Source organism: Periophthalmus magnuspinnatus, chromosome 14 (assembly GCF_009829125.3).
Source record: "Periophthalmus magnuspinnatus isolate fPerMag1 chromosome 14, fPerMag1.2.pri, whole genome shotgun sequence".
NCBI lineage: Eukaryota > Metazoa > Chordata > Actinopteri > Gobiiformes > Gobiidae > Periophthalmus > Periophthalmus magnuspinnatus.
This window is the reverse complement of record NC_047139.1, coordinates 4,798,245-4,819,726: the sequence shown is the minus strand read 5'-3', so window position 1 is coordinate 4,819,726 and position 21,482 is coordinate 4,798,245. Positions and strand designations below refer to the sequence as shown.

The 21,482-nt window shown below is 42.3% G+C and overlaps 1 protein-coding gene across 1 annotated transcript in view; it reads left to right on the top strand.

Annotated features, from left to right (window-relative positions):
• The window catches only part of sh3pxd2b (SH3 and PX domains 2B), an 83,818-nt gene that overhangs the window by 19,725 nt on the left and 42,611 nt on the right, over positions 1 to 21,482 (top strand). The window contains exons 3-4 of the mRNA XM_055226395.1: positions 893 to 968; positions 13,963 to 14,039. Coding sequence (XP_055082370.1) covers positions 893 to 968; positions 13,963 to 14,039 — 153 coding nt within the window. The remainder of the gene's footprint in view (positions 1 to 892; positions 969 to 13,962; positions 14,040 to 21,482) is intronic.

Here is a 21,482-nt window from a genome sequence, read left to right as displayed (position 1 = left end):
ACAAATTGCTAAATATTTTGTAAGGTTTTGCGTATTTGCGTTTTTTTTTTTTTCCTCCAAGTTTATTTGTATTGCACAGTTCGTACACAAAGTAATTCAAAGTGCTTTACCGAATAGAAAAAACACACTACAACAAAGAAAATCACAATACAAACAAATAAAAACTAAATAAAATAATAATAAATCATGTAAAAATGAACATTAAACGACGCGAGCGCAGAATAAAAACCTTTTACACATCCGCTGCATCCTGATAATGAAACTACTGCACGTTACACCAGGTTTGTCAAGTTCCCGTGTACAGTTTTGCGTCATGTTTTTGTGTATTTATGGAGAGTCGTCGCTTGGGGAGGCTTGTGGGCGGAGCCTTGGACCAGATCTTACAGCTAAACGTAACAAGGATTCAAATGGAGCCCAGGAGAGATCGCTAAAATACTCCAAACATGCACGGATGACATCTTAGAAAGCTAAAAAAAAATAAAAAAATCAACTTTGCAAAATACTTCAGCTTTAAAGAAACTAGTAAGAATAATGAAGTTGTCAAAAAAAAAATAAAAAATGGTGAACTATAGGGATCCACGTTTGCCTTTAAAACCTGGAGAGAGAATATTCCATTATGTCAGTGCGAATAGTCCCAGCGCAGTCAAATCAGGGGAAAAAAAACAAAAAAAAAAACATCTGCTCCACACTCCTCCTCACGGCCAGACGCTCCTGACTTTGGCTTTAGTCCTGCAGAAAAAAAATTAAATAATAAAAAAAATGCTGATTTGTAAAAACTCCCAAACCCTCTTCCTCTCTGGGCCTTTGCCATCCTGTCCGGAAGCGGGGCGTTCAGGGGCGGTCTGTATCTTTTGCATGTTCATTCATTTTAAATATGTTTCTGCTGTTTCAGATGGAGTTGCTGGATAAATTCCCGGTGGAAGGTGGACAGAAAGACCCCAAGAGGAGAATCATTCCTTTTCTGCCAGGTATGAACCGTCCGCGACTCCATCCATGCTAGCTAACGACGCTAAAGTCCTCGCTACGGCTTTGGTTCTTGTGTATTTCAAATTTTAACGTAGGAATTAGTATTGTTTGTCGCTCTGATTAAACAGAAAACAGCCTTTTTTCTTTGGTTAAATCAGAAATAAGTAAAATAAACGCATAAAACAATAAGGACAGATAGTTTTCCATTGTTAGATCTAGTCAAATAAATGGATCCAGATATTTTTGTTTTGCATATGAACTTTCTGTCAAGAGCACGAGCACAAATGTGTCTCAAAAATCTATTTACACTGGTGCAAAGGAGCTGGGACAGGAAAAATATAAACATAGTCAAATTAGCATAAAAAATAGATCATTTCAAGACATGTAAAAGTGATTTTATGGCCCCTGTCACTAGTGTTTGGGACACCGCTCAAGTGGTGTCCTAAACAGAGTCTTTAGCGTTTTTTAAAGCAGAGTGTAGTGCAGGGTCTAGTCCAGAGTCTAGTCCAGGGTCTAGTCCAGAGTCTAGTCCGGAGTCTGGTCCGGAGTCTGGTCCGGAGTCTGGTCCGGAGTCTGGTCCGGAGTCTGGTCCGGAGTCTGGTCCGGAGTCTGGTCCGGAGTCCGGTCCGGAGTCTGGTCCGGAGTCCGGTCCGGAGTCTGGTCCGGAGTCCGGTCCGGAGTCTGGTCCGGAGTCCGGTCCGGAGTCTGGTCCGGAGTCCGGTCCGGAGTCTGGTCCGGAGTCCGGTCCGGAGTCCGGTCCGGAGTCCGGTCCAGATTCCGGACCAGACTCCGGACCAGACTCTGGACTAGACCCTGGACTAGACTCTGGACCAGACTCTGGACCAGACCCTGGACCAGACTCTGGACCAGACCCTGGACCAGACTCTGGACCTGGACCGGACTCTGGACCGGAATCTGGACCGGACTCCGGACCGGACTCCGGACCGGACTCCGGACCAGACTCCGGACCGGACTCTGGACCGGAATCTGGACCGGACTCCGGACCGGACTCTGGTCCGGAGTCCGGTCCGGAGTCTGGTCCGGAGTCCGGACCTGGACCGGACTCTGGACCGGAATCTGGACCGGACTCCGGACCGGACTCCGGACCGGACTCCGGACCAGACTCCGGACCGGACTCTGGACCGGAATCTGGACCGGACTCCGGACCGGACTCTGGTCCGGAGTCCGGTCCGGAGTCTGGTCCGGAGTCCGGTCCGGAGTCTGGTCCGGAGTCCGGTCCGGAGTCCGGTCCGGAGTCCGGTCCGGAGTCTGGTCCAGAGTCCGGTCCAGGTCCAGAGTCTGGTCCAGGGTCTGGTCCAGAGTCTGGTCCAGGGTCTGGTCCAGAGTCTGGTCCAGGGTCTGGTCCAGAGTCTGGTCCAGGGTCTGGTCCAGAGTCTGGTCCAGAGTCCGGTCGGCCATGTTGAATCAAACCCGCTGACAGAATCATCCTGATCTTGTGACGTCTCCTTCATCAGTTTTGATCCTTCAGTACTTCCTGGTTTTGTAAATGCAGTACAGAAAATTCAAGTATAATAATAATTCCCGGCGTAGTACTGCATCCACCTCCATCAAATCAAAATCACAATTTGAGTTGATGCAATCAGGAAACCGCAAAGTCTGGAGTTACTTTAGATAATAGACTGTCCTCTGCAGAGAAATGAATATCCTGTGTTTTTATAGAAAACGTTTGGCTAATTATACTTCTACAATGAGTACTACGACGAGAACAAGTGGTATACTGCAACAACCGTCACTACTACTGCAACTATTACTCCTACTAATACAATGACTACTACAACAACAATTTGCTACTACTACAAAAAAAACAAAAAAACTACTACATTAGTGATTATACTACTACACTTCTACTGCAACGATTACTTGGCTACTGCTATTATTACTACAAAAATTATTACTACTACTGCAACAATTACTTCTACTAACACAGCAACGATTACTTGGCTATTACTACTACAACCATTACTATAAAACAACAATTTGCTACTACTACAACCATTACTAGTACAACAATGATTACTACTACTACTACTACTACTACAGTAATTACTTTTACTGATACAGCAGCTATTACTTGGCTGCTACTACTACTACAGTTACTTCTACAACAACAATTTGCTGCTACTACAACAGTTGCTTCTACTAATACAGCAACGATTACTTGGCTGCTACTACTACTACTACTACAGCCATTACTACTACATCAATGATTACTACTACTACAGCAGTTACTTCATAATTCTAGTCATAATCACAATAATAGTCAGAAAAAAATGCAATTAGAATAACTTTTCCAGTCATAATTACAGATTAAAGCAAAGTTTCGCGTTTTGTCCATCCCGACCCTGCCTCTCTCTAACTCGTGCCAGGTTTGGGACGGGAGCCGGAGGTTTTTTTTTTCTCATTTTGATGGAAGCGTCTGGAAGTGATTGAGGGAGAACAAGTCTGCAGTAAAAAACACAGAGTACAGCTCAGGACGTTCATCTCACGACTAAAATAGTACTTTTCCACTGAGTACATTAAGAACTACTGAGGTACTGATAAATCCTTAGTACTTCAAAGTGGTGCTTATGGATTTACTTTCCTCAGAGAAGTAACACGTGTATTTGTTATTTTTTACTCGAGGTTTGACAGGCTAGAAAATAGTCTTTTTTATACTTTTTACTTGTGTGTATGTCCACATTGGCTAATTATACTTCAACAATGATTACTACTACTACTACTACTACTACGAGTGTGATACTACAACAACTATTACTACTACTGCAACTATTACTCCTACTATTACAATTACTACTACAGCCATTACTACTATAACAATTACCTCTACTAATACAGCAATGATTATTAGGCTTATACTACCACTACAACCATTACTACTACTACTACTACTACTACTACTACTACTACTACTACTACTACTACTACTACTACTACTACTACTACTACTACTACTACTACTACTACTACTACTACTACAGCAGTTACTTTTAATAATGCAGCAATGATAACTTGGCTGCTTCTGCTACTACGACAGTTACTACTATAACAACAATTTGCTACTACTGCAATCATTACTACTACTGCAATCATTACTACTACTACAATCATTACTACTACTACTACAGCAATTACTTCTCTTAATACAGCAACAATTACTTGGCTGCTACTACTACAGCAATGAATACTACTGCAGTCACTTCTAATAATACAGCAATGATAACTTGGCTTCTACTACTACTAGTACTACTACAACAATTACTACTATTGCAACCATTATTACTATAACAATATATATATATAACTATAACTACTACTTGTATTTCTGGATGTAGGTGACACCGCACACATTCAGTATTGCTGGTTCATATATTTGCAGTACTTTTACTTTTTGTTCATATATTTGCAGTACTTTTACTTTTTGTTCATATATTTGCAGTACTTTTAGTAAAGTCTCACACAGTTGTACTTTTTGTCTTCCATCGTCCCAGATACAGAAATATCTGGGGTCGTTTGTGGATGAAATGAGTCGTCCTTCAACTCGTCAGATAAGAACAGAGTCACCCCCCGCACACGGAGGAGAAGAGAGGGGAGAGGGGAGGATGGAGGGAGGGGAGGATGGAGGGGAGAGGGGAAGATGGAGGGAGGGGAGGATGGAGGATGGAGGGACGTGGAGAGGGGTGGATGGAGGGAGGGGAGGATGGGGAGAGGGAGGGAGGGGGGAGGATGGAGCGAGGGGAGGATGGAGCGAGGGGAGGATGGAGCGAGGGGAGGATGGAGGGAGGGGAGAGGGGTGGATGGAGGGAGGGGAGGATGGGGAGAGGGATGGAGGGGAGAGGGGAGGATGGAGTGAGGGGAGAGGGGAGGATGGAGGGGAGGAGGGAGCGAGGGGAGAGGGGAGGATGGAGGGAGGGGAGAGGGGAGGATGGAGGGAGAGAGGGGAGGATGGTGGGAGGGGAGAATGGAGGGAACGAGGGAGGAGGAGAAGAGAGGGAAGAGGGAAGGATGGAGGGAACAAGGGGAGGGAAGAGGGGAGGATTGAGAGAATGAGGGGAGAGGGGAGGAGAAGAGAAGGAATGAGGGGAGGAGGAGAGAGGAGAGGGAAGAGGGGAGGATGGAGGGAACAAGGGAAGAGGAAGAGGGGAGAGAGAAGAGGGGAGGAGAAGAGAGGGAAGAGGGGAGGATGGAGAGAACAAGGGGAGGAGGAGGAGAGGAGAGAGGGGAGGATGGGCGGAACGAGGGGAGGAGAGAAGAGGAGAGGAAAGGAAAGGAGAGATAGAGAAGATTGGAGGAAAGGATGGAGAGAAAAGGGGAGGAGAGAATGGAGAGAAGAGGGGAGGAGAGGAGAGAGGGAAGGGAATGAGAAGAGGAGAGGAGGAAATGGAGGGTGAAGAGGAGAGAGAGAGAGCGGCAGAAGACGATGAGAGCAAGAAAAGAAAGGAGGGAGAGTGAGGAGATGATAGGAGGGAGAAAAGAGGAGTGGACGTGTCTGCTCTTCACGCTCTGGTTTGTTCAAACTGTTTTTCCTGCTGTAGTTTTGCGTCGTCTTCAGTAAAGACTCCGCTCTGTAAAATGTGTCACGTCTGATTCTCTAGACCAAAGTTATTATTTTTTTTTTTTTTCCTTTTTTTCTCTCCGTACGAGCCCCACAGTCTGTGTAAAGACGTGGACTAAGTGATTGTGACATCACTGCGTTCAGCTCCGGTCAAATGAAGCTCATGAGGCTCACAGTTATAGGGGCTTTTTCAACCTCGAGTATCATAGCAACCAAAGAGCCAATCAGGAGAGAGGATGTTGCTACGTGTTAGCTCTGTCCATTTATATAAACAGTACACACGCAGCGCACCTGTAGACAGACTTCTTAACTTTAACAGTTCATTGTCAACTGTAATATTAATAATGAACAGGTTAATAGTCTGTTGAGCGGCACGTTGGCCAAAAGGTCTTGGGTTCGATTCCCGCGCGGCACAGAGCATTTCTGTGTTGAGTTTTCATTTTCTCCCTGTGTCTGTGTAGATTTCCTGATGGTGCTCTGGTACGATAATGATTTTATTGTTGAAAAATACATGTATGACTTAAAAAAAAAAAAAAGGACAAGTACGTACAGGATAAGTGGGCGGGGATAGGGGGTAAGGGACAACAGCGTTTTTGCAAGCGCTCAACCATCAATCAAAATGCAACTGCGAGTGAGCTAATAACAACGGAACAGGGTTATAAAGAAGAGGAGAGACGGAAGAAATGAAGACGAGAGAGAGGAGAGGAAAAGAAAAGAAAGGGAGGTGACAGGAAGAGAAGAGGAGGAGAATAGAGGGAAGAAATGGAGTGAACAAAACACCAGGTCTTTTCGCCAGGGCACACATCAGTCCCACCAGTTCTGTCCCACGTTCACTTTGCGGTGCCTCTTCTTCCCCTCAGTCTCCACCTCCGTCATCCCCCTTTCTCTCCCTCCTTTCCTTCCTCTCCTCCTCTCCCTCTTCGCACAGACCGTCCTGTGTTTAGTCAGAGTCTCTGCGCCGGGACCTCCGAGACTTTTGGAAAACATTCAAGAAGGCTTTCAGTCTGAGTGGGGACGAGAAGAGAGGGATGAGAGGAGAGGAGGAGCGGAGGAGGAGAAAGAGAGGATGAGGGAGGAGGAAAAGAAAGGGAGGTGTGCACGAGACAGGGTGGTAGAGAGAGGAAAGGAAAGGGAGAGACTGGGAGGGGGATAAAAAAAGAGGAGAGGTACGAGGAGGAAGAGAGGAGAGGGAAAAAAGAGTATAGGAAAGGGAGAAGAGGGAGAGGTGGAGGGGAGGAGTGAGGAGAAAGATGATGGGGGAAAAAGAAAATGAGAGGAAGGAGATGAAAGAAAAGCAAGGTAGGAGAAAATGTGCTAGCGAGAAGAGGGAGGGTAAAAGGGGAGAGAGGGAGGGAAAGAAGATGTGAGGATGAAGGAAGGGGAAGAGAACAGAAGAGAGGAAAGGAGCGAGCGAGTGAGGTGAAGAAAAGAGGGAGAGGGGAAGGAGAGGGAAGAGGAGAAGACGGGGAGGGTAGAGCAAAGAAATGAAGAGAAGAGAGGGAAGGGAAGAAATGAGAGGGGATAGAGGGAAGAAATAAAGAGAGATGAAAAGAGAGGGCGTGGGATGAGAGGAAGAGGTAGAAAGACTGGGAAGAGAGGGAAGAAATGAAGAAGAGAGAAGGAGAAGACGGGGGAGGATAGAGGGGAGAAAAGAAGAGGAGAAGAAATGAGAGGTAGGTGAGAGGAAGAAGAGAGCAAGAGAATAGAGGGATGAATTGAAGAGAAAGGGGGAAGAAAAGCAAGGGAGTGGGATGGCAGGAAGAAGAGGAGAGAGGGAAGAAATGAAGATGAGAGAAGGAGAAGAAGAAAAGAGGGAGTGGGAAAGGAGAAGACGGGGGAGGGTAGAGGAGAGAAAAGAGGGGAGAGGGAGGAAGAAGAAGAGAGAGCAAGAGGATAGAGGGATGAAATGAAGAGAGGGAAGAGAAGAAAATGAGGAGCGGGATGAGAGGAGAGGAGTGAGGGGGGCGGAGAGAAGGAAGAAATGAAGAGGAGAGAGCAGAAAAGAGGTAGGTGAGGAGAGGAAGGAGAAGACAGAGCAAGAGGATAGACGGATGAAATGAAGAGAAGGAAGAGAAGAAAATGAGTGGGATGAGAGAAGAGGAGTGAGGGGGCGGAGAGAAGGAAGAAATGAACAGGAGAGAGAGAAGAAAAGAGAGGTAGGTGAGGAGAGAGGAAGGAGAAGAGAGAGCAAGAGGATAGAGAGAGAAGAAAAGAGGGAGTGGGATGAGAGGAAGAAGAAGAGAGAGGGAAGAAATGAAGATAGGAGAAGAAAAGAAAGGCAAGGGAGTTGAGAGGAAGAAGAGAGGGGGAGAATAGAGTGAAGAAATGGAGAGTGAAAAGAGAAGGAGGGGAGGAGAGGGGTAGGACAGAGGGAAGAGAGGAGGAGGGAGGAGAAGAAAGAGGGAGAGGGTAAAGGTGGGAGAGGAGAAAGTAGGACTGAGGAGGAGGAGATGACTTTGAGACGCCTTTAACAGTTGATGTGGGTCCAAATGTGTCCACTTTGGCTCCGCTGGCACAAAAATGACCGATTCTTGTAGATGAAAAGTGTCTCCTCTCGTTTCTTGTTCCTTTAATCCGCCGCTTAAGCCTCAGCGTCACGTAGCTCGGCTCTGCCCCTCGCTGGACAAACGCCGCGAGTGACGTCGTTGTTTCAGTGGAGGAGAAGTGTCTTGCTTAAGGACACAACACCGTTTTCAGAGTTTCAGAGATGAGTCGAGATCAGGCCTTAACGAGACGCCATGATCGATCTAATTAAACACATTTTTACTTATATTTTTTAACTTTTCTGCTCTTTATTTTTTATTTAGAGCCTGCGTTTAAGTTTAAGTGTTAAAAATATGAAAAATACAACTCACGGTTTGCAGGGAGTTATTCCTCAATTAAGTTATGGCAAGACAAAGTAAGTTTATTTGTACAGAGTTCATACACAAAGTAATTCAAAGTGCTTTACAGAATAAGGACGTTAAAATCACGATACAAAGAAATCAAAACATAAATAATCATCATAAAATTAACATTAAAAGAGAAAAGTGCAGAATAAACCCCTTTCAGTCGTATTCACAGATAAACAGAACAGTTTGAGAAGAATGTTCCAGGTTTTAGCTGCAGAAAACTAACACTGATTCTCCTGGTTCAGTCCTGGTTTAGTCCTGGTTTAGTCCCGGTTCGGTCCTGGTTCAGTCCTGGTTTAGTCCTGCTTTAGTCCTGCTTTAGTCCCGCTTTAGTCCCGGTTTAGTCCTGCTTTAGTCCTGCTTTAGTCCCGCTTTAGTCCCGGTTTAGTCCTGCTTTAGTCCCGCTTTAGTCCCGCTTTAGTCCTGGTTTAGTCCTGGTTTAGTCCTGCTTTAGTCCTGCTTTAGTCCTGCTTTAGTCCTGCTTTAGTCCTGGTTTAGTCCTGCTTTAGTCCTGCTTTAGTCCTGGTTTAGTCCCGCTTTAGTCCTGGTTTAGTCCTGCTTTAGTCCTGCTTTAGTCCCGCTTTAGTCCCGCTTTTGTCCTGGTTTAGTCCTGCTTTAGTCCTGGTTTAGTCCCGCTTTAGTCCTGGTTTAGTCCTGCTTTAGTCCTGCTTTTGTCCTGGTTTAGTCCTGCTTTAGTCCTGCTTTAGTCCTGGTTTAGTCCTGGTTTAGTCCTGCTTTAGTCCTGGTTTAGTCCTGCTTTAGTCCCACTTTGGTCCTGGTTCAGTCCTGGTTCAGTCCTGCTTTAGTCCTGGTTTAGTCCTGCTTTAGTCCTGCTTTAGTCCTGGTTTAGTCCCGCTTTAGTCCTGGTTTAGTCCTGGTTTAGTCCTGCTTTAGTCCCGCTTTAGTCCTGCTTTAGTCCCACTTTGGTCCTGGTTCAGTCCTGGTTCAGTCCTGGTTTAGTCCTGCTTTAGTCCTGCTTTAGTCCCACTTTAGTCCCGGTTCGGTCCTGGTTTAGTCCTGCTTTAGTCCTGCTTTGGTCCTGCTTTGGTCCTGGTTTGGTCCTGGTTTGGTCCTGGTTTAGTCCTGGTTTAGTCCCGCTTTAGTCCTGGTTTAGTCCCGCTTTAGTCCTGGTTTAGTCCCGCTTCAGTCCCGGTTTAGTCCTGCTTTAGTCCCGGTTTAGTCCTGGTTTAGTCCCTGTTTAGTCCTGGTTTAGTCCCGGTTTAGTCCCACTTTAGTCCCGGTTTAGTCCCGGTTTAGTCCTGCTTTAGTCCTGGTTTAGTCCTTGTTTAGTCCTGGTTTAGTCCCGCTTTAGTCCTGGTTTAGTCCTGGTTTAGTCCTGGTTTAGTCCTGCTTTAGTCCTGGTTTAGTCCCGCTTTAGTCCTGGTTTAGTCCTGCTTTAGTCCTGGTTCGGTCCTGCTTTAGTCCTGCTTTAGTCCCACTTTAGTCCTGGTTTAGTCCTGGTTTAGTCCTGGTTTAGTCCTGGTTTAGTCCTGCTTTAGTCCTGGTTTAGTCCTGGTTTAGTCCTCAGAGTGTGCGCTGGCTCATATGTCGGAGATCATCCATTCCAAACATTCTAATTCTTCACTGTGATGAGTTTAAAAGGCTTTTTCACAACTTCATCACAATAATACTAACCACAACTAGCATGCTAACGGTGCCTTTTCATAATTAGACGCAGATATCATGAGGGATGGGACAGCAAACAAAAATAATACCGTTTATCGTGACAAAAAGGGTTGGCAATAATCGATCACGTGACGTTTTAATCAGATAATCACCATTATTTTACCAGAAAGTGCAGAAAAAATGACTATTCTAATCGTTGTTTTCACTGATGTTTAAATATGTATCTTCAAAAATTATAACTATTAACATCCACGACATGTTTAAATTGTCTGCAACTTTAATAATTATCGTGATATAATCGTTAATCGCAGACATTTTGGCCTTGATAATCGAAGACTCCAAATTTTAGTATTGTCCCGGGCTGTTAATACTGAACTCAAAACCATAAATCCTTTGCTGAAAGTTCACCTCAGGTTCACTGCATTTGCTAAATCGGTTTAATCTCAACAGGCGGCGACTTGTGGAACACGCCGGGACTTTACACGTAGCTGCGTTTCACCTGACAGAAAAAACACAGACCAGAAGATTAAAGACGTTCCACTTCTGTCAGTTGAGCTCGTGTGGTCCTGCTCCTCTCCAGATTCACTCATCTCTTTAGTTTTGTTTTGATGCCTGTTTCTGTCTCCATTTAGTCCCGGTTTAATCCTGTTGTAGTCCTGGTTTAGTCCAGGTTTGGTCCTGGTTTGGTCCTGTTTAGTCCTGTTTAGTCCCAGTTTAGCCCTAGTTTAGTCCAGGTTTAGTCCTGGTTTGGTCCTGTTTAGTCCCTGTTTAGTCCCAGCTTAGCCCTAGTTTAGTCCCACTTTGGTCCTGCGTTAGTCCTGCTTTGCTCCTGGTTCGGTCCTGGTTCAGCCCTGGTATAGTCCCGGGATTAGTCCTGATTCAGTCCTGATTCGGTCTTGGTTTGGTCTTGGTTTAGTCCTGTTTAGTCCTGGTTTAGTCCTGGTTTAGTCCTGGTTTAGTCCTGCTTTAGTCCTGGTTTAGTCCTGGTTTAGTCCTGGTTCAGTCCTGCTTTATTTCTGGTATAGTCTCGGTTTAGTACTGACTCGGTCCTGGTTTGGTCCTGGTTTAGTCCTGGTTTGGTCTTCTTTTTGGTCCTGGTTTGGTCTTCTTTTTAGTCCTGGTTCAGTCCTGGTTTAGTCTTGGTTTAGTCCTGGTTTAGTCCTGGTTTAGTCCTGGTTTAGTCCTGGCTTAGTCAGTTGAACTCGTATGGTCTTTCTTCCATTTCTCCATTTACTTTAGTTCTGTTTTGTTGCCTGTTTCTGTTTCATTTTGGTCGTGACGCCCCTGTGGCTCCTGTGGCCCCTGTGGCTCCTGTAGCTCCTGTGGCTCCTGTAGCTCCTGTGGCTCCTGTGGCTCCTGTAGCTCCTGTGGCTCCTGTAGCTCCTGTGGCTCCTGTAGCTCCTGTGGCTCCTGTGGCCCCTGTGGCTCCTGTGGCCCCTGTGGCTCCTGTGTTCTTGTGCGATTCCAGATCAGAGTTATTCTAATTCTCTTCTCTCACATTCACCTGGCAGCGGGCCTCTCTCTGCTGTCACTGTTATTGATGAGGAGTTTGCGCTGCGTCTGGAGGCTCATTCACGGATCACGTGTTTCCAGCGCCGCCACTCCATTAATTGTCCTACATTAGACCTCAAAAGTCTGGCTCAAAGTGTGGAAAGAACCTGGAAAAAATGCAACTCTGTATTGTTAGTAGGGACGGGCGAAATATCGAAATATTGATGTATCGTATAGTCTAATTTAATGATACAGTATCGATATCATGGGCTGCTGTATTTATATATTTTTTGTATATTTTACCAAATTATTCTGTCAAAGCGTTACATTTGTGTGGCTTGTTTAGAGGAAAGAAACTGTTTAAGCAGAACATTTGACATTTGCTTCACTGTTTTGATGATTAAAATCGGTTTATTTCATTTTAACTTTTAGTATCACAGTTTTTCGTCGATATGTTGTGATCGTGAGTCGTTAAACCGCACGTTTCTGTAAATGTAAATGTGGAGCTCATAGAAGATGTAGATTAGAGGTCTCAAACTCAAATTATCTGGGGGTCGCATCAGGTTTTCCGCCCAAAAAGCTTTGTTAAAATCTTCTCAAACGTCGTCGCTGTTTTCAACGTACATGAGGAAATACGCCGATTCTTGTGGATTTTATGGATATACATCGTTCTTTGTTGAATCTTTTGCGACGGGAGTACACAGCGCGAGGTAACATGATAAAACCACACTTACATTAAACTTTCATACTGTCCTGCGGGCCACAAAATATCGTCACGCGGGCCGCAATTAGCCCCGGGGGCCGTGAGTTTGAGACTCCTGATGTAGATGAATAATACTGGGAAATGTAACAGTCTGATGTGTTTTTTTCTAGTTGGTAAAATGCACAAAACAAAATGCACTTTATGTTCATTCATCTTCAATAAATGGAAGATAAATATAAAAGTAAATAAAATAAATACTTATGTTTTGTGAAAATGGGTTTGATCATTAAGTGTCCCGAAAGACTTTATTTTTCACTGAATCGTATCGAATCCATTTGAAATATCGTATTGTATCGTATCGTATTGAATCAACAGTGCATCGTATCGTATCGGCAGCTTCTTAATGATTCCCAGCTCGTTGTTGGGATGATGTTCTCACCTGAAATGAGTAAAAAGTCACAAATAAAGGACAAAACCAGGAATAACCACGTCCAAAATAAAGTCAAACTAAGACTGAACCAAAGCAAAATAAAATGGGACTAAATTACATCTAATCCTGGAGTAATTCCAGTCTAATCCCGAACTAATCCCGAACTAATCCCAGACTGATCCTGGACTAATTCCAGACTAGACCAGGACTAAACCCACTCTGTTTTATTAACGCTCCCAGTTTTTGGCTTTGTAAATGTTGAATATGTAAAACTCTGCTGTTCGATAGTAGAACATTAGGGTCAGTGTAATTCCTCATCCGTAGTCGTATTATTAATATATATAATTTCTCGTCTTCATCTGGATTTATTGATTTGTAGTGAGATCCAGAGTAAACTTGTTTTTTCTTCTTTATTTATCTGTTTAACTGTTAATATCTTACGTTAACAAACCAGACACGTGTTCAGTTCTGTCTGTGCTTCATGTCGCTGAATAAATATAAATGTGTTACGTTAGCGTGATGTACTGATATTCAGCCGGTTCTATATTTTATCATTATTATTACTATAACTTTTCTTTAAAGATAAAATGTCTGTGGTCTCGGATTTTGTAAAATAAATTTCCCCAAAAATGTCACTTATACTCCAGTGCGACTTATATATGTTTTTTTCGTCATTATTATGTCATTTTTTGGCTGGTGCGACTTATACTCCAGAGCAACTTATACTTTGAAAAATACGGTAGTAAAGTACAGTACTTGAGTAGAAATTTTAGGTATCTGTACTTTACTTCCATAGATTTTAAAGTGGATACTTTTTTACTGCCATAATTTTGATTTATTTTTAATTAAATAATGTTAGATTTACCTTTTATTTAAATAATGTTGGTATTTTAGGGTTTTAATTTATTTTATTTTTAATTTATTATTATTTCGATTTTATTATTTAATTTTTATTTTATTTTATATTATTTGTATTATTATTTTATCTTTAAAGGCAAGTTATAATAACGTCTGCCCTTGGTCTCGGATTTTGTAAAATTTCCTCAAAAAAACGCGACTTATACTCCAGAGCGACGTATATATGTTTTATGTATTTATTTTTCATTATTATACATGTTTTAGCTGGTGCGACTTATACTCCAGAGCGACTTATGGTCCAAAAAATACAATAATAACAAAATACAACAGGGCCACATGGACAACACAAAACTGCTCTGTACTAAAATGTCGGCACACACAGTTTTTCTTGATCACTTTTTCACAGCCTTTTTCTTGTTTCTAGGTAAAATCCTGTTCAGGAGAAGTCACATCAGGGACGTGGCCATGAAGAGGCTCAGACCCATCAACGAGTACTGCAGGGTAAGTACGACATCACATTTTCAAATGTGGTTCTTGAGGTTTTAGTGTTTAAATAAACTCTTTGCTGCACTGGTTATGCTTCTAGATTAAAGACAACACGTAGACAGAGAAAAGACAATAGTCAGTTAACCACCCACAGTGTCTGAGCGTGGAGGGGAATTTACACGTTTTCACAGCCTAAAAGAAAAGCGACGTCACATTTTAGCTCATATTGGGCAAGTAAACACAAAGACAATTCACAAAATCTCAGTTATGTGAATTTATTGAACTGAAAACCTAAATTTATTAACGACGACTATTCATTTTTGGGTATTTTTTTGTATAAAATAAACAAAATCGTACGAAATTGCAAGGATTTGGTTCTTCGTGATTAGCTGCAAATGTGAATTAATATTTATCCAATTAAATTTATTTTTGTAAAGCTCAAAATCACAGCAGCAGTCGCCTCTTTGGGCTGAACATGAGAATTGATTTAACCAACAGAAAGTTAGAAAATCAACAATAGAAAGTTAGAAAAGTCAAAAATTATAATCAAATTTTAATTGCCGTGTCACAAATTTGCCATAAAAAATCTTCTTTCTTTCTTTATCTTGAACTCATTGAGAAACTTGGGCTGTCTTTTTCATGGGTGCTCTGTTTAAAATGCAATAAAAAATAAAAATAAATAAATAAAATTAAAAAAAATATATTAAAAAAATAAAAAGTGACTTGAAAATCTAAGGAAATCTTACCCAATTTTTAAGGAACATATATTACTCATTATTTGTATACTCTTGAGTATTTTTGCTTTGGCATCTCATGTTTTAGACCTTAAAATAACACATGAACTCACACAAATCAAACGTTCCCTTTTCTGGATTAGTTGTTTGCAGAAGTGGGAATTAACCACAAGCAGCGTGTTGGGCGTGCTCAATCAGGCGTCATAAAACAACGGCTGCGATTGGACGACTTGGAAAACAAGCGCAGGAAACCTTTACATTTTTACCTGTGATGTAACAATCCCGGTAAAATTAAAGCTGAGAAGATGATTTTTGAGGCTGAGAACAAAAGAACCTCGCCGCTAGGGTTAATGACAAACATAAATGAACCAAAATAAAACTCCAGGTTTGTTTTTGATGAGGGAGCAGTGGTAGAACACGATGAAAACCTCAAAAAAACAACAACAGATGAGGCAGTTTTTAAATACGGAGTGAAATCAGGCAGGACGCAGAGGCGGCTGAGGTTCATGGGAGCGTTAAACTTGCTGCAGGTGCTGAGTCGGCTCCACTCAGCACTCCTCTGTCCAGACCATGCTTTTTTTTTTTTTTTTTTTTCTTCTCAGTTTTTACAAGTTTAGCCTCAAAGCATTTTCTCTGCATTCACCAACATTTATTCCCCAGAGCGCTGGAATTTGCAGACGTTTTTTTAAAGGTTAAATCTGACCTAGTGCTTACTCACTCATTTTACTCTATAGGCTGAACTCGTAGACATTTTTATTACACATATAACGCATTAAAAAAACGCTTCTTTTGGACGTTGTGTGGTAGTTTATAATGCTGACTTTGATATTAGCATGATAAGTTGCAAAGTAGTGTTATATCCTTATGATGTTCCATGACTTTTATCAATTTGTATCACTAAAAATAAATAGTGGAGGTCTAATAATCCAAGACCCCATGACTCCAGATGCTTTAATCAGGAATTACTCTCCACACGCGTTAAAGAAACACATTAGCATAGAATAAAAAGGATAGCATACCTAATTTATGTATGTTTTCCCGGTGGACAGATAAATACATACATGGATGAACACCTCACCTGGACAATCATTATTTTTTACCAAATTTCAGACAAAACTATCATTTAAATCCCCAGTTTGAGGTAGGGAATGTAAATTTCTTTCTGTAGATTAGAAATTTCACAAACAGGACTTAGTTTGTTGATTTATTCTTAGTAGGCCTGTCATGATAATTACTATATCGTCTTATCGTTCAGTATATGAAAACTGGAACTATGTTTTTTGGGGGTCAGGATTTTCCGTGTGTACGTTTTCTTTGCACTACTGGGACATTTTTTGGTTATTTTTGGCTAGAATCTTAATGAAGTGAAGACGGCAGTGAGATTTATATCGGAAAAACAAAGAGAAATGTACCAACGCCGTCACAAGAGCAGCTCAGGACGCCAATCTGCTGTGCATCTCCATCTTAAAACTGCTAATCACTTCTTTATAGATAGAGAGGGAGAAGGATAGTGAGGTACAGGTCTTAGTCAGAGAAAATAAATGGTTTGAGAGGGGAGTTAAAGAGCCATTTTTAAAAAAAGAAAGACGATGTACCACCTTTAATCTGACCAGAACTGAACAAGAATAGCGTGTCAGTATTTTTTGTGTGTTCATTTTCATTTACATTCATTTCATTTTACATTTTTTGGTTATTTCTGGCTAGAGTCTCACTGTAGCTCATCTCCATGGACATGCTTTTGCTTTGTAGTGAGCGTTATATCGGAAAAACAAAGAGAAATGCAACCAACACTGTCGCAAGAGCAGCTCAGGACGCCAATCTGCTGTGCATCTCCATCTGAAAACCACCAAATACTCCTTTATATATAGTGAGGTAGACGGATAGTGAAGTACAGATCTTAGTCAAAGAAAAGAAATGGTTTGAGAGGGGAGTTAAAGAGGTATTTTTTTAAGGAAAGACGATATCCAACAGTAATCTGACCAGAGCTGAAGAAGTGTAGCGGGTTAGTATTTTTCGTGTGTACATTTTTTTTGCAGTACTGGGGATTTTTTGGTTATTTCTGGCTAGAGTCTCACTGTAGCTCATCTCCATGGACATGCTTTTGCTTTGCAGTGAGCACTTTATTGGAAAAACAAAGAGAAATGCAACCAACACTGTCGCAAGAGCAGCTCAGGACACCAATCTGCGGTTCATCTCTATTTGAAAATTGCTAACCACTTCTTTATATATAGAGAGGTAGATGGATAGTGAGGTACAGATCTTAGTCAGAGAAAATAAACGGTTTGAGAGGGGAGTTAAGAAGTAAATTTTTTTAGGAAAGAAAACGTCCACCAATAATCCAACCCAAACTGAAGAAGCGCAACAAAACGTTTTCACTCCTACAACTTTTTGTCCAGCTGACATCTTTGAACTTTCTTTTACTAGCCCATTACCCAATCAAAAACGCAGAATGATCCTCACATTTTGGTTTGCCAGATCTGAATCCAGTTGGTTTAAACGTAAAATAACTCTCCCTGATCTGAATCCTTAGTACGTAAACCCCCAAAAAACCTGCAGTCGATCACGAATCAGCGCTAGTGCAACCTCTGTTTTGAACTATTGACCTCTAATTGCAGGTCGAGGTTCAGCTGTGATTGTAGTTTCTATACGAGTACGAGCGCAAACCCGTAGACCTGATAATTGAAATGTTGCGTGGATCCACATATGGAACCAGAGGAATGCGCAGCCGGTGTGTGTAGGGAACATCTTTAAGCAGTTATGGGTGAAAGGGGAGCGTTTGGGAGGGGAGCAGGGTCATTGGTCTGTCTCAGCGGGTATGGAGGTTTACTGGAATACTTCAGACTGAGTTTATTGTCAGACGACGAGGAGCGTAACAGGAATGTGTACGTCGGGGAATGTTGTAATCGCAGTTAAAGATAAAGACGGTTTACTTAAAAGTGAGTTCAGTGGGTTTTGATTGATGATCGACGCAGCAAACACGTTTTATTTTAGTTTTATTAGCTGATACTTCATTATACACTCATTATTTGATACTTTTGCTGACAAAGTGAACCAAAGGTATTGCAAATCTGAGGCTAATCGATACTAAAACTAGCATCGGAACTAGATATTCATTTGAGGAGGTATCAATACTGAAAAAGTCACATTCGCAGGCCGGAAATGAACCTTTTCTGAGTCGCTTTAGACCGATTTTTGAGCTGTATCAGAACAAAAATAAGACACATAGACGAGTACAGTGGTCCCTCGTTTATCGTGGGGGTCACGTTCTAAAAATAACCCGCATTAGACGAAATCCGCGAAGTATCAGCTTTATTTTTTACAGTTATTCTCTATGTTTTTGTCTGTAAAACCCCTCACCACACACTTTATACACTTTTCTCACACAGGCGTTAACATTTTCTCACATTTCTCTCTCGTTTAAACTCTCTCAAAGTTCAAACCTTCATAAATATTTAAAAATAAGTTCAGTTTTATAGAATGAAACTAAAGATGAAGACCTGTTGTTTGAGAAATAAAAATAAACGTTTTCCTGTACTGTGTAATTTAGTTTTTTTTATAATTTTAGGAGAAAATTGTCTCATAGTAAGAAGGTCCTGTTTTTTGTTTTGTTGTTGTTTTTTTTGTCTGGGTGGTGCTGTTCAGTGCAGTGTTTGCATGTTCTCTCCGTGTCTTTTGGGTTTTTTTTATTTTTGGTTTCCCATCAACCTGAGACGTGCACAATAAGAAAATATTGTCCCAGCAGCTTTGAAGAATGTTTCGAACGCAGAATTCAAACGTGTCTATGGATACACAACAGAAAACTTTATTTATTTACATTTATTTTCTATGTTTTTTTGCTGTAAAACCCCTCACCACACACTTTATACACTTTTCTCACACAGGCGTTCACATTTTCTCACATTTCTCTCTCGTTTAAACTCTCTCAAAGTTCAAACCTTCGTAGGCGTCTTTGTCGGTGCAGAACGTTTCATCGACATTGTGGGTTTTGTCGGGGAGAAAACAAATCGCAAAGTACAGCACTTCAGAGTCACACTGCGATCCAACGTTTATGTAAATTTGTCTGAACAGCGCGACTGTGAAAGGTGAACTGTACGGAACTTGGGTCTCTCTCTCGTCTTTCTCTTGTTTCTCTCGTCTCTTTCGTGTCTCTCATCTCTCTCTCGTCTCTCTTGTCTCTTCCGTGTCTCTCGTTTCTCTCGTGTCTCTCGTCTCTCTCATCTTTCTCTTGTCTCTCTCTCATCTCTCTCTCGTCTCTCTATTGTCTCTATCGTTTCGTCGACATTGTGGGTTTTGTCGGGGAGAAAACAAATCGCAAACGTACAGCACTTCAGAGTCACACTGCGATCCAACGTTTATGTAAATTTGTGTGAACACATTCTGTACTGGACAGGAGACGGGGCATCAGAATCGGTTTTGAGCGTCTAAGTTTATTCCTTAGTATCGAAATCGAATTTGAAACACCACAAACTCCTCGCACACAGATTAAAAACAGTTCTTTCGCAGTTTGTTCACCCACACATGGAGCGCAGGTTGTGAAGGTGAAAGGAGAGCCGTGTTTTGCTTTTTTTTTTGGATTTTGTTGTTTAAACTTGCGAGGCCTGAGTCAGCTCCGTGCACAGCTGAGGCCTAAACTCCGGCTCCAGTGGAATTCCCCTGGAGAAGTCGGAGCGGTCAGCTGGTATGTGCTTATCCAAGGGGGAAAAGTTTCACTGCAAAGCTACAGATGGGTAGTAACTGTTGCCATAGCGCAGGGGAGTTTAGAAGCAGAGAGAGAGATTTACAGTGGCTTTGTTTAAACGCTCCAGGGCCGAACCAACTGGGAAAAATGTCAAATTGCGATTAAATTTGAGTTTTCATGTTTTAATAATCAGATTACATTTCAGAACATGTTTGTACAGGTCGAAATGACAGAGACAGCAGTTTATGTAGAATAAGACACTGAGGAGACACAGGGAGGGCATCTGACGCACAGGGAGGGCATCTGACGCACAGGGAGGGCATCTGACGCACACAGGGAGGGCATCTGACGCACACAGGGAGGGCATCTGACACACACAGGGAGGGCATCTGACGCACACAGGGAGGGCATCTGACACACACAGGGACATTTTAGAACATGACCAGGATCAAGATCAAGACCGGGACCAAGATCATGACCTGGATCGAGACCAGAACCAAGACCAGGACCAGGACCAGAACCAGAACCAAGATCATGACCAGGACTGGGACCAAGACCAGGACCAAGATCGGTACCGAGACCAAGACTAGAACCAGAATCAAGATCATGACCAGGACCAAGACCATGACTAAGATCAGAACCAAGACCAGAACCAAGATCTGGACCAAGACCAGAACCAAGATCTGGACCAAGACCGGGACCAAGACCAGAACCAAGGTCAGGACCAGGACTGGGACCAAGACCAGAACCAAGGTCAGGACCAAGACCGGGACCAAGACCAGAACCAAGGTCAGGACCAAGACCGGGACCAAGACCAGAATCAAGGTCAGGACCAAGACCGGGACCAAGACCAGAACCAAGACAAGGAATGAGACCAGGACCAAGACCAGGACGATGACCAAGATCAGAACCACGACCAGAACCAGGACCAAGACCAGGATCTGTACAGGTCTGAACCACAGGAGCAGTTTTTCTGCAGAATAAGACACACAGGGAGGGCATCTGACACACAGGAAGGGCATCTGACACACAGGGACTTTTCAGGACATTTGTTCAGATCTAAACCACAGAGCTAACATTTTTTTATGCAGAATAAGACCTCATATTTTGTTTGTGCAGGAAATTATGCTACTTCAAAAAGTGCCGCCTTTGCGATTTTGATTTGATTGAGATAAATCTTGCAGCTCCAACTAAAAATCTGATGGTTATCTGATTTCTGGAGTTATCTGATTGTTCATACCAGAGCAAGTTTTGACAAGGAGAGATGTGCAAATGACGGCAAAAGAATGTGGGAAATGAAAAATAAAACTGTTTCAATTCTTTGTACTTCCAAATACAATAGTTACTCTAAAAATCCACGGATTAACTGACACATCAGGTGTTTTTGGGACGTAATTTCAGGGTTTATTCGAGATATTACTGTAGTTATTCTGATCGCGCCCACTATCGGTTTACTGCAAATATTTTGAACCGGAGCAGACACAGGGAGAACGTGCAAACTCCACCCAGAAAGAAGGACTTTATTACTGAGAGGTGAGGGCGCTAACCACTCTGCCACCATTTGAGAGTACTCAGTATTTTGTAGTATTTTGCATGGTCTGGTTTGAATATTTTTACTTTCAAGAATGCAGTAGTGAAAGAAGTACTCGATTTTATTACTCGTGTAGTAAAAGTACAGACACTGGAGCAGGTTCAGGTTAAGTTTCACATGAGAAAGTATTAAAGTACCTGTTTAAAAATGTACTTAAAGAGTAAAAAGTAAAGTATTTCATGCAGATTTTGAGTCTTATAAAGCTTTGAATGTGATTTTGTGTCGTTTTTTTCAGCAGAAACAATTGAATCAACTTTTTATTTGTATATTTTGTTCGCTCAAATTATGAACTTGCTAAAAATAAACCTCAGCAATAAGAAATACTTTTCACTTCAGTTCAAAAATGTAGTGAAGTAGAAAGTACAGATACTGCTCTGAAATGTAGTGAAGTAAAAGTAAAAAGTATATCCTCCTCGTGTGGGCAATAAATAATTCTTTTACTGATGGTTTGATTA